General features: G+C 50.5%; 1 protein-coding gene across 8 annotated transcripts in view; it reads left to right on the top strand.

The window, feature by feature from the left end:
* Nucleotides 1-13,464, top strand: part of TRAF3 (TNF receptor associated factor 3) — a 115,991-nt gene that overhangs the window by 77,994 nt on the left and 24,533 nt on the right. For 7 of the 8 annotated variants that reach the window (XM_079913539.1, XM_079913540.1, XM_079913537.1 and 4 more), the window contains 4 exons: nt 4,143-4,388; nt 6,053-6,104; nt 8,934-9,038; nt 9,656-9,823. In XM_079913539.1, coding sequence (XP_079769665.1) covers nt 4,143-4,388; nt 6,053-6,104; nt 8,934-9,038; nt 9,656-9,823 — 571 coding nt within the window. Of the gene's footprint in view, nt 1-1,906; nt 1,995-4,142; nt 4,389-6,052; nt 6,105-8,933; nt 9,039-9,655; nt 9,824-13,464 lie in introns of those variants that run through there. The other variant, XM_079913544.1, reaches the window with a different exon arrangement.

The raw sequence follows: 13,464 nt of genomic DNA, 5'->3' as shown, positions 1-13,464 counted from the left end.
TCACCTGAAGAAGGGCTTTCCCACTCGTGGAGGAGGCCGGCGGCTGTGCCCTCCAGCGTGGCGTGGCGGTGCCTGCCGACAGCTCTGCAGAAGAACCTGAGACGTGCTCACCAACAAGGCCAGCAGCGCCCTCCAGAACACCCGGCTGTGGCCGAAACAAAGTCGGGAGCACCAGTGCTTGAGTGAAAGGAGCTACTGTCCTCTAAAATAATGTTTATTAGTTTACTAGCCATTGGAGGAAGTATACAATGGACAACCTTTTTAGAAAGATGTTTGGTAGTGATTATATATATATATATATACACACACACTCTTTTATTAATTTATTTTTGGCTGCGTTGGGTCTTTGTTGCTGTGCACGGGCTTTCTCTAGTTGCGGCGAACAGGCTTCTCATTGCGGTGGCTTCTCTCGTTGCAGAGCACGGGCTCTAGGCACGCGGGCTTCAGTAGTTGCAGCATGCAGGCTCAGTAGTTGTGGTTCGCAGGCTCTAGAGCACAGGCTCAGTAGTTGTGGCGCACGGACTTTGTTGCTCTGTGGCATGCGGGATCTTCCCGGACCAGGACTCAAACCCGTGTTCCCTGCAGGCGGATTCTGCAGGCGGATTCTTAACCACTGCACCACCAGGGAAATCCCGAGCAGTGATTATGTATTTTAAAATGCACATCATCTTTGACCCAGCAGTTGGGTTGCTGTGTGCTTGGCTAGATGTACAAAGATGCATTCAGGAGTGCTCACTGCAGTTTGTTTATAATATAAAGCAAACCCAGCCTAGCTCGCCGTGAGTAGAGCTGGTAAACCACGCAGTGGAGTGCTGTGCAGCCCTTCACGGTAACGAGGTGCATCTTTACCTGCTGATGTGGAAAAGTGCCCAGGATACACTGTAGGTGCTGAGGGAAGAGCTGTAGGTTAGTTTGCGTGTACAGCACAGCTGGTGAGAGACACGTTTTCCTCTGTGTGCATTCGCTGTTTTTGGACACCTGCACAGTCGCACTGAGCACCCAGGGGAGCGTCTGCCTCTGGGTGGTTGCAGTCCCGGAATCTGGTACTTACTCTTTACACGTTACCCCCGTGTCTAGTTGTTGTTTTCTCTGTGAGCGGGTGCTGTTGTTACAAAGAAATCTTACTGTCCCCTCATGTGTCAGGCACTGCCCACAGCATCAGGCATATCCACTTTTGGTGTTTTTTTTGTTTTTTTTTTCTCGGTACGCGGGCCTCTCACTGCTGTGGCCTCTCCCGCTGCGGAGCACAGGCTCTGGACGCGCAGGCTCAGCGGCCATGGCTCACGGGCCCAGCCGCTCTGCGGCATGTGGGATCTTCCCGGACCGGGGCATGAACCTGTGTCCCCTGCATCGGCAGGCGGACTCCCAACCACCGCGCCACCAGGGAAACCCTCCACTTTTGGTTTTAGTCTTCCATTTTAAAGTGTATGACACTATGTATAAATGTCACGAATTAACCAAACCCAAGTGGAACCAACCATCTTAAACAGTTACTTGGTAATATTCTTGGTTAGATTTTAAATTGAAATATAATTCACATACCATAACATTCACCCCTTTAAAGTGTCCAGTTCAGTGGTTTCTAGTATATTCACAGAAGGTGCCGTCGTCCCCAGTATCCAATTCCGGAACACTTTGATCACCCCGAGAAGCCCTGTTCCCATTCGTGGATGCACTGACTCCCCCAGCCCCTGGCAACCGAGCATCTACTCTGTGTCTCTGTGGATTTGCCTGTTCTGGACATTTCCCGTTTAGATAGTGTTCTCCGTCCTTACTTGTGAATATTAGGTAAAGGAGGTCTGGTATTTTTCTTGTTCGTGCTGTCTGAGCACTGTAGGGCCTCTTTCCCTCCTTCCCCAAAGGCTCGTTCTCCAGCCAGCAGCTTAGCTCAGGAGTGGGCCGTGCGTGGGCCAGGATGCGGGACCCTGAGCAGGACTGTGAGAGGCCCCTGGGGCCCGCTGCAGAGCTACCCACGTCAGCGCCTCACATTCCAGGTGAGTCCTGGCACACCTGCTGGCCGCAGGCTGTGCTCTGCCGTTCAGGACAGGCTGCTGTGACGTTCTCCTTATGTTCTTGGGATGCTTGCATCCGTTCGCTTATCTTAAGCAGCCTATAAAACCAAGGATCTAAAACTATATTCTTCATTTGTCTATACAGAGTGTGACATGTTACAGGTAAAGGAACATTTATTATTTGTCATTCACTTGATCTTGAGGTAATTGTCTCTCATATTTGCACTAGGAATTCACCTCCAACGAATCAAACATTGCTCACTAAAAACTTTATTGCACACACGGCTTCTTTGCGCACTATAGGATAAAGTACTAAACCAACGTTGCAAGTAGCTTATGATCTAAGCAAGGTATGAAGCTACGAGATCAGCTGTGAAATCTGAAGAGTTTTCTTTTCCTGTTTTTTTTTTTTTTCTGGTTTCACAGAAACAGTTTGGTATGAGTGGCTCAGACCTCACCTTTCCCTCTATCTGTTAACTCAACAAATGTGTATTTTTGAGTTGAGATAAGATGAGAACCTTGTACCCATCAGACACTAGTGATTCCAGGTGCCTGGTGTTTGTCCGTCAGCAGAACAGATCCAAACCCGCGTTGCTGGGGAGCTTGCGTCCTGCCACAGGGAGATAGGCAGTGACTCAACCATAAACGAGCAGTCTTAGGAGGACGGACCAAGGGGTGGGGTGTGGGGGCTGACCAGGGTGGGCCTCCCTGAGGAGGTGGGAGGGGCGTTCCCGGCGGGGAGCTGTGGAGCCAGGGTCAGCCTCTGCAGAAGGGCAGGGGGGCGGCCAGTGGCAGCAGGTCGGCTCCTGGTTGACCCTTTTCCCTGACGGGCACCTTCCTACTTAGCATCTTGATGAACAGGATTCTAATCAACAAGTTGGTGAGCAAAGGGTTGCTGGCCTTTTGGGGTCATTTTGAAATCTTCTTTGTTTTGGTTTCACAAATAGATTTCATAGGAGGCTCCCACACTTTGCACGATAATGTGCTATTTTGTTAAAAGGAACCCAAGTGTGGCTGGAACACCAGGTCATTTACGTGTCACATGTACTGCTGCCTGTGTGGTTCCTACACATCCCAGCTACGAAACGTTCGTTCCCTCAGCCCCATGGAGAGGCAGGAAGAGGTGGCGTGAGGAATGAGGCTGGGGGAGCTGGGCTCTGCCCGCAGCCCGCCCGGGCACCCTGGGGTCTAGGGTGGGGTGCGCCCTGGTTCCCGCAGAACCCGAGTCTGCGGCCTGGCCGGGCCCGGCTGGCGAGGAGCCTCAGGCTGAGGAGGGCAGGGTGGGGACGCGGGCGGATGCCCGCAACCTTGTGAGGAGAAAGAATTTGGCCCTTATTTTTGTCAGCAGCAGAAATAGATGAATTGAGCAGAAGCACAGCGCAGTCTTGAGAGGCCTGGTGAGCTGTGAAAGAACCTTCTCTGCAGGGCCACCAGGTGCGCTGCTGCCGAGGCTGCTGAGCCTGGGGCCTTTGTGGCTGGTCTCCAGGCACCCCCTACTTTGACTGGCGATGGGGACTCGCAGGTGGGGACCAGCCACCTGTGCGCTCCCAGAAGGCAGAGGGCGCGGAGACCCAGCCCGGCGTCCCCTCCACCGGCCCACGCCGGGCACGGGGTCCCCACAAACCCAGGAAGCACCTCCCAAGACTGCAGGGCATGGGCTCAGTGCAGGGGCCCTTGGGCGGGCAGAGTGCGAAGGACCCCGAGGGAGGCGCCATCGCTGGTGAGAGGAGCGGGTCCGGCCTTGGGCTCCGCGGTGACACTGCCCTGGGTTGGGTCGCATCACCTGGCAGCGCAGCGAGGCTCACAAGGAAATGAAATCAGCTGAGAGCAGCTGCGGCTCCAGCCAGGACATCAGAATGATGCATAGAATTTAAAGTTACGGCAGAGTATCATCTGTATTTTAAGTTAAAGAGCCTTGATAATGCAGTTTGCACCTTGTAGCAGGTCCTTGGGTGGGAGGTGTGTCTGATGGCGGCGTCCTGCTCCGTCAGGTGCTGGAGGCTGGAAGGGCACCCGTGTGTCCTCGAGGCTGAAGGAGAGCGCACGTACTGGCTCTCCCGGGCCTCCCGTCAGCACCCTGTGCCTCCCGGCGTGTGTCTCTGATGGACGCCCCCCCCCCGCCCCCCGCAGGATGGAGCCGAGTAAAAAGCTGGACGCAGCCGGCACCCTGCCAGCCAACCCCCCACTGAAGCTGCACCCCGACCGTGGCGCCGGGCCTGCCGTCCTGGTCCCCGAGCAGGGGGGCTACAAGGAGCGCTTCGTGAAGGCCGTGGAGGACAAGTACAAGTGCGAGAAGTGCCGCCTGGTGCTCTGCAACCCCAAGCAGACCGAGTGCGGACACCGCTTCTGCGAGACCTGCATGGGCGCCCTGCTCAGGTGGGTGCCCCAACGCAGGGGACCGGGGCCCGGCCCGCAGACTCAGGGGGCCCCTGCCCAGCTTCTCCAGCGAGGTCTCGGCCCCGGTGCCCGGTCTCCATCTGCGTGGCCAAGTATGGGGAGGAGACGTCCCATCTGCAAATGACGGTGGGGCCCTTTGGGGCAAGCGCCTGGAGGCTGGGACTGGGGGACAGGGTGATGGGAGGGGTGGGCCAGGCCGAAGCTGAGGAGAATCCAGTGAGCGTCAGGGAATCCGCAGCAGCCCTCATGGGTGTCAGCTGGGCATTGATGCCATTTAGAATCACGGGTGTCAGAGAGGCTGGAGTTTTACAGCAGAGCTAACGTTGGCTGAGAGAGCACCTTCGTTCATCCCACAGTTATTTCCTGAGTGGGGTGCCAGGCACTGTGCTCAGCCTGGGTCCCCAGCAGCGGACAAGGGCCGACAAGGCTGCCCGCTGCTCCTCTAGACCCGCCGCTGAGCGCAGCCTCCCTCCCGGCACCCTCCTTTGGGTACTTCCCGCCGTGCTCTTATCCACTCGTCCCCAACAGTGAACTCAGCTTCGCCAACTTGTGGGTAAAATAACTCTTGGTTGGAGCTTAGTGATGGCAGAGCAGGCTCAGAGCACCTGATTTCCCTGCACTCTGGCGCCGCGGAAGCGGCCGGGGGCTGTTGCTCTGCTGGTTTCGGCCCTTCTTTGCTTCTTGAGCTCCTCCTGTTCTGTGTTCTGCAGGTGTCAGGGGATCCCGCCCAGATGCCACTCAGCCCCGGGGTCTAAGGGTGTGAAAAGATCCCCATGATTAAAACAGTTTGGCACAAGCTCCATATTAACGTAGGCTGAATGAGTGAGCTTTTATTTTAAAACGCGTTGATTTCCTCCCGCACCGACCCTCGCCCTCCTGCCCCTCCGCAGGGCCCCAGTGCACGCGTGCCCACCTGCCCCCTGCTCCTGAAGCCTCTGCTGCCGCTCCCTGGCCTGGACTCCTGGCGCCTTTAGGCTGTCTAGGGCAGGGGCCCTGGCAGTAGGGAGCGCTCAAAATTAGTTTTTATTTTTAATCTCTAGGAGGTGGTTTCCAGGCCCGGGATGGGGTGAGAATCAAGTCCAAAACAGGGCAGTGTGGGAGCAGTGGCTGGTGTCCTGAGTTTGGGGACAAGAATAATGTAGGAGACGAGTGGTTTCTTTAGACAGGGTCAGCTTTAAGTCCCCACACTGTTCACGTCCACGGACTTGCATCTTCCTTTCAATACACTGTGAAGGAAATAGCCTGTGGAGAAAGCCCTGACTGCTTATAGAGCAGAACCGTTCAGAGGCTTTCCCGATGGCTGTGGACACTCACGCTGAAGAGCCCTTCACGGAGAGCTGCTTTTGGTTTCTGAAGTAAAATCTCACCTTTAATTGAAAGGGACTTTCCAAGAGGGACTGATCTAAGCTGTTCTGCTTAAAAACTTCCTTATGAAAAATTACTATTAAGAGAAGAATTTTAACCCTTTTCTCCTATTTAAACCGTATTTAAACCAGATTCACCGGGGCATCCTGAAGCTCTGGTGGTTGCTCTGAGCTTCGCACGGCAGACATGACCCTAAAGTGAACGGTTCACCGTATCCAGTGGGTTCAGATGAGAAGGTGGCTTTCACTCTAACACGTTTACTGTGTGTTTCCCCTCAGCTCCTCCAGCCCGAAATGCACTGCGTGTCGAGAAGGCATCAGCAAAGACAAGGTATTCTTGGTTTTTAATAAATTGTTTTGTCACTGTTTTGCGCTGGGTAGTGCCTCCTACGTAGTTTGCATCCAGTGCCCTGGTTCCGAGTTTCTCTGAGTTGACAGCTGATGGAGCAGGGTCGAGACAGGGGACTGTGTCATGTAAACACTGGGACGGACGGGGCAGATCCGCTGGGCAGGTCCCCAGCCGTGTGACCCCGGAGCCTGTCTCCTCACCTGTGTCAGTAATGGGTTCACTTCCCAAGACCCCCAGGTGGGTGAGGAGTAAGTAAAGTGCAGAGATGTGCACTGTCGTCTCGGGTCTTTATCCCAGATGCCTGCGCTCTACCTTCAAGCAGTGCTAGTCTGAGGGGTTCCATTGGATTTGCTCTCTCCCTGCCCCCAGGCAGCGTCTCGAAGTCATTAAGACACGTGTGAGAGTTCAGCCCTTCCCTCCCCCACGTGGTTGAGAATGCCAGGAAAAGCTCACGTGTCCTGCAGATGAGCACACAGGGGCCCTGGGCGCCCACCAGCTTCCCCCGTGGGCCCTGAGCCCTTGTCACCCATCCCTGTGGCCATCCAGACCCTGCCAGGCACACTTCTAGTTTGAAACGACTCGTTCTTGAAGTACTTAAAATATCAATAAAAATATGTGGTTCTGAAATTTTGATGAATGAACCGAACAATTTTTTAAATGTAGGTCATTAAATTGTACAGTAAAATTCTCACTCCGGGGTTTTCCCATGGCTTTGTTGTTAAGCAGCACAGGTGAGTGTGGTGATTTGAGGGTTGCTGGTGACAGGTGCCCGTGGGCTGCCAGGACGGGGCATCCGGTGTCACCTGCTCTGGGCGGTTCAGAGACAGAATTGGCCGAACGTCCATGCACCTGTTCTTCCTTAGCATTTACCTGCCACTAAAGACTTCACTGAGCTTGGAAGGGATTGTTTTTAAGAAAAACAAATCACTCAGTTCTACCTCTTGTCTTAACATGGCAACCTGTTAACCTGTTAACATGTATCTAACCAATGTGACCAGGAGAAAAGGTTGAAACAATGGGCTAAGATGAATTTTTTAGTGTCTGATTTCATTATGCGGAGTTACTATCCTTATTTTTCAATGGCATTGACAGCTGAAGAAGAGTTACTAGATTTGTTGAAGAATCATAAATGAGACTGACTGAAGCCATGGATCCTCGTGGGAAAATGTGGGGTTGGTTGGGCCCCGGGAGACCGAGATCAACCCCTCGGCGGGTCACTGAGGATAGTGGCCACCGTGGGGCCTCCACTTCCCCATCTGTAAAATGGGACAGTTGTAGTAATGATACTAGATCTTTTCCAGCTCTAAAATTCTGTACTTTTATTATTCTGATATTTTCATTCTATGTTTTTTCTCCCTAAAGGTAAATAATTTAAGAAACTTAGGGAATTCCCTGGCAGTCCATTGGTTAAGACTTGGTGCTTTCACTGCCGTGGACCCAGGTTCGATCCCTGGTCGGGGAACTAAGATCCCACAAGCTGTGAGGCATAGCCAAAGGAGGAAAAAAAAAAAAAGGAAAGGAACTTAATGGCACAGAAAGGAAGCTTATTTATTACTGGTTAAAAATACCTGTTCTGTTTACTTTAATATCTAAAATTATGACCTTTTTTAAAAAGTCATGTTTACAAAGGATTAGATTTGACTCCAAATTAGTTTATTTTTAACCCTTAACAGCTGTTGTTTCTATTTCTTTTCTTGTGGAGTCTAGAAGGGCATATTGAGCGTTCCCCCTGTTACCGTGTCAGCGTGTGGGCGTTTCTTAGAAATGCCTGAGGATGAGGACGGTGTAGCTTGTGTTGTTAGAAGGAGTGAGAGTATTTGTTTTCCAAGGGAAAAATGAAATTAAAGGGAGGTTTTCATTTTCAAAGGGAAACATTTTCATTATTGGATTAACCGCAGTCTTTGCAACATATATTTTTAAAAGTTTCTTGGGCTTCGTTGGTGGCGCAGTGGTTGAGAGTCCGCCTGCAAATGCAGGGGACACGGGTTCGAGCCCTGGTCTGGGAGGATCCCACATGCCCCGGAGCAACTGGACCCGTGAGCCACAATTACTGAGCCTGTGCGTCTGGAGCCTGTGCTCCGCAACAAGAGAGGCCGCGATAGCGAGAGGCCCGTGCACCACAATGAAGACTGGCCCCTGCTTGCCACAACTAGAGAAAGCCCTTGCACAGAAACGAAGACCCAACACAGCCATAAATAATAAATAAATAAATAAAAATTTTAAAAAAGTTTCTTACGTAGCAGGCTAATGCTTTCTTCTTGGTGAAAAATGAGTTATTAGTGACATAACCTTAGGAGCAAGAACCAAAATAAATGTTTTACAAACCATCTGCAAAATATTATCTTTTACAGTAGTTTCTCTCTTTCTCTGGCAAGGATCTACAAAGGCATCAAGTTGTAGCGGGCTCTGCCCTGGTCCCTTGGTGGGAGGTCCCACCTGTGGCAGTGCTGGTGCCTGAAATCTCCAGGATCCAGGTGTGAACTTGGTCCTGGTGTGTCCTCGTCCTGAGCGTGTCAGAGTTAATCCAGAATGTGTGCTGCTCCAAAGTGATCTTCAGTTGTTCCGTATAGCTTGCTTACTTTTGGTTTATTTAATAAAAGGCGGTAGTTAAGGTTTTATTATTTAAATTGTGTCTCTTAGTGGGGGTGGCTCCTTCATTCTACTTAGATTAAAATAGTTCTTAATGCTTTCTGAGGCCCACTTAAGTGATGTTCCCATGGTATTTTTACAGTGGTTTTGCCTTGTCTAAAGTAGCAGCATGTGGAGATTGAGAAATATTAATCCTCTAAAATAGCTAACTTTCAATTTCAGGTGTTTAAGGATAATTGCTGCAAGAGAGAGATTCTGGCCCTTCAGATATACTGTAGGAACGAAGGCAGAGGCTGTGTAGAGCAGTTAGCACTGGGGCACCTGCTGGTAAGTGGGGATGTGAGGTGTCGGCTTTACATCCAGAAATACGCGTCCCTGGTCGGTACGATGTGGCCCCTTAAGATCATGTTTGCATTAATCTTTCAGACACAACCAACTATGAAAGCAGTCAGAGCCATTTAGGTATGAAATATTATTTTTAATGACATCATAGGCAGAACTGTCCGTTGGTTTTTGAACACCCCACCCTATTTAGAGTAGAAAAATCTGAATTGAATTTTGACTGTGGAAGGCCCATTAAAACCTTCTCCTTTTTATAACCATGAAATTCCACGTAACTTCTTATGTTTTTTTGATTAGTATCATATTTTATCCTGGAAAGATATTTGAATTGGAATAAAACAAAGTTCTTAGCAGATAACCATTTATTTATCCAGGAAGAAAAGTTAATTGACTCAATTCTTCAAAAGCAATATAGTTTGAGGAATCATTAAATGGAACATGAAATTCAGTGTCTCTTGATACATTTGTCACTCTTCTCTGTGAAAAGCTGATCTCGCAGCAGATAGAAACATTTTTTTGGGATTTAATTGCATAGAGGCTAGAATTTGGTATTTCAGATTGGAGTTTTGCCAATTAAGAACTTTGAATTGTTCGTCTCACAGGTGCATTTGAAGAATGATTGCCAGTTTGAGGAACTTTTGTGTGTCCGTGCCGACTGCAAAGAGAAGGTGCTGAGGAAGGACCTGCGTGACCACGTGGACAAGGCCTGTAAATACCGTGAGGCCACGTGCGGCCACTGCAGAAGCCAGGTCCCAATGATAACGCTGCAGGTGCGGTGTTTTCTTGTCTCACCCACCTTCTACTCCATCCAGATGTCGTTTGTCCGCAGGATAGCTTGTTAAATGACTATTCTAACAGAAATAAAGAGACAAGATAGGGGTAAATAGCAATTTTCATCTGACTTTATTTCAGAGTTAAGCTTCATTTGTTTTGCCCATTTTGATTTATGCAATTAATTTTCCATTGCCTAGATTGACTGCCATTTGGGGTGCCCAAAAAATGAAGACCGATTATTCAAAAAAGGTAGAATTTTTCTCTTGTGCCAGGGAATAGCCTCTAAAATCTTGTTGGATTGCTTAATCATTTTACAGCTCTGTGACAGAACCATCACTTCAACAGGGTAATTTATCCTGCAGTATTGAGGTGCAGCGGTCTCTCCTGGAGAGAGATGAGAATTTAAAATGTTTTCATGCCTCCGTTATCTTGGCACAGTTTTATATTGTGCGCATGTTAGAATCTGATCACTTATATGTAAATCAAAGAGAAACAGGTGTTGGGATGGAGGACAAACTTTAAAAAGAGTCAGTGGTGTAGAGCCCCTCAGGTATTTGTCTGTTTGTTGAATGCGTATTTACTGCATACCTACTGTGTGCTGGGCACTGTTCTGGGAGCTGCAGTCTCAGTGGTGACCCTCATCTTCCAGTGGGGAGAGATCATAAGTACTGTGAAGACAAACTGGTAACAGGGGAGGAGGGGTGATCAGGGCGGGCCCTTCTGAGGCAGTCAGGACGATGCAGGAAGAGCACTGGGGCAGAGGGAGCAGCAGCGGGGGGCTCAGGCTCCAAGATGGAACAGACTCAGCAGGCAGATTTCCCCTTGCACAGAGCAGAGGCGAGGTGCGAAGTTGACGGGGGGCAGCCTTGAGCAAGGGACAGATGCGGTCACAGTTAACGCAGAGCCAGTGGGATTAGCCGATGGCTCGAGTTATGGAGTATGGGCTTGGAGGATGCCCAGCGTTTGTAACTAGAGCAGCTGGACCAACCGGAGCGTCCTACTGAAGTGGGGCTCAGGGGAAGAGAGGAGGCTTTCGGGGGGATAGGGAGTGGTCTGGGCCGTAGGTATGTGTAAATAGGTGGTACTTGCAGCCCTGGGACTGGAGCGAGTAGAGAGAAGGGCCAGAGTCGGAGGACAGAGGACTGGGGCACATGATGCTTACAGCATACTAAGAGGAGGAGGTCGCCCAGCAAAGGCGTGGCCGGCGTGGAAGGGTCGGGAGAGTGACGTCCCAGAGGCAGGCGGAGCTGCAGGGTGTGTGGCGCAGGTGCTGCTGAGAGGCTGGGCCTGGAGGGGCTGGGAATTGGCTTCTGGCCGGGCAGGATGGCGACTGGTGGGTCACCAGGTGGGAGGGGACCGTGGAAGAGCAGCCAGGCGTGAGGGCCACCGTCAAATTCCTGGTGGATCTTCGGGAGTACTTTGACGCAAATTTAGGAAGAGTTTTCTCGGTTATTCTGTATGAAATGAGACGTGTACTACGACCTCCATTTTACCTTACCTTGCATAACTTTCCTGTGCCTGGGCTTCTTCCATTGTGAAATCTGTTTCCTGTATGATTCTCTTGTCGTTTCCAGTTATTAATAACCTTGAACAACTGTGCCCTCCCCTTTGAAAAATAGCAGTAGTGTTTCTGATTTCTTCAGGAATTAAATTCAAGTGAATGAGACGGTGTACCCAATGAGCAATACCCCTGACCTTACACGTTACTATGTTGCTATCAAAGTTACACTTTGCTTCTGGCCCCAAATCAATTACCTTTATTTGCAGGATAGAATCCAGGAATTAATTTTCATCTGAGAAAGAAGTGTAAGCATGTCAGTTAAACAGCCTATGAGTAACCAGCTCTGGGCTCCAGCCGAGGCTTAAAAGAGATTGGTTTTGGAATAACGGCATCACACATGGAGTCATGAAACGTTTGTTGACTGCTCTTGGGCGCCAGACCCTGAGCTAGTTGCTCAGGACACACAAGAGTAGATTGCAGTCTCTCCCCTTCCTTTCACGGTCTGGTAGGGGAGACAGTCAGATACACAATTATGTACATGGTGGTATGGGAAGAGACAGTTAAACATGGCCTGGTAGGGTCCAGGAGGGCTTTGGAGAGGAGGTGGCGTTTGCTCTGATCTGGGTCTTCAATCTGTTGACTGCAGACAGGAGAGAGAGACACAGCAGGTGCAGAGGCACAAAGTGGTAATTACCAGTTTGGGACCTGAGTTGTGCAAATTAAATTAAATTAAATCTTACTATGCTTTTGTGATGAAAACTTTTAAAACTGTTTTATCAGTGTTGGTGCTGCAGCGTGTCTTGGGGCAGATGTTACTTTCTGTCCACCTGTGATAACTGTGAGAGGCGCCCTGCGTGGGCTCGCTGCTTGTGCGCCAGCCGCCGGCTCCTGGGGCCCTCGTCGCTGGCAGGCGGCCACACCCATCCACCCTTGCTCACCCACCTGGAAGCGGCCAAGACTCCCCCCGGGCCCTCGCCCTGTTAGCAGTGGTGGGATCTGGCTCCCAAGTCTTGTTCTTTCAACCCTCACAGTCTCATCCTCTCAGGCCTTAAGGTTATTTTTAAAAAGAGCCGTTGCTTAACCTAGGCCTGAAGCCCCAGTTCATCCTGACTTTCCTCCCTGTCCTGCATTTTGTGGTGTGACAGATACATCAATGTTGATAAAATACAGGTTGATAAAGTGCCGAGGCTCCAGGGACTTCGCCTTCCAGCACAGGAGGTGCGGTTCAGTCCCTGGTTGGGGAACTAGGATCCCGCAGGCCTCGCGGCCAAGGGGCCAGAGCAGAAGACAGAGGCAATGCTGTGGCAAAATTCAACACAGAGGGCTTCCCTGGTGGCACAGTGGTTAAGAATCCGCCTGCTAATGCAGGGGACACGGGGTCAAGCCCTGGTCCGGGAAGATCCCACATGCCACGGAGCAACTAAGCCCGTGCGCCACAACTACTGAGCCTGAGCTCTAGAGCCCGAGAGCCACAACTACTGAAGCCCGTGCACCTAGAGCCCGTGCTCCGCAACAAGGGAAGCCGCCGCAGTGAGAAGCCCTTGCACCGCAATGAAGTGTAGCCCTTGCTCACCGCAACTAGAGAAAGCCCACATGCAGCAATGAAGACCCAATGCAGCCAAAAATAAATAAATTAAAAAAAAAATTCAACACAGACTTTAAAAATGGTCCCCATCAAAAAAATCAAAAAGCGCACTGACTGTCTGGACCATTGCAGTTCACGTGAGCATTTCTTTTCTATCTTTAAACCATGGTACCGGCAGCTATTTTCAAGTTGTTTTTTTTTAATCTAATAGCAGAATTTAAAGTGTCAGAAAAAAATCTCTTCTTTTCCATTTAGCCCAGAAATTATCGAATATTATTCTCTTTAAACAGTTCTGTTAATTTGTGAAAAGTCAAGAATTGTAAAGATCTCGTTTTATGGGAACGTGTATACATTTGGCCCTTGGATGACACAGGGGCTGGGCGCAGACTCTCCGAGCAGTCTCGAACACAAGTATAACGTTACAGTCAGCCCCCCTAGCCGAGGTCGCGCACCCACAGCGTCAGCCGACCGTGGGTCGGGTAGTGCCGCAGTGCACACCTAGTGAAGAAAATCCACGTGTACGTCGGCTCACGCAGTTCATACCCAGGTTC

Source organism: Stenella coeruleoalba (genome assembly GCF_951394435.1).
Source record: "Stenella coeruleoalba genome assembly, chromosome: 2".
NCBI lineage: Eukaryota > Metazoa > Chordata > Mammalia > Artiodactyla > Delphinidae > Stenella > Stenella coeruleoalba.
This window is presented reverse-complemented; position numbering and strand designations above follow the sequence as displayed.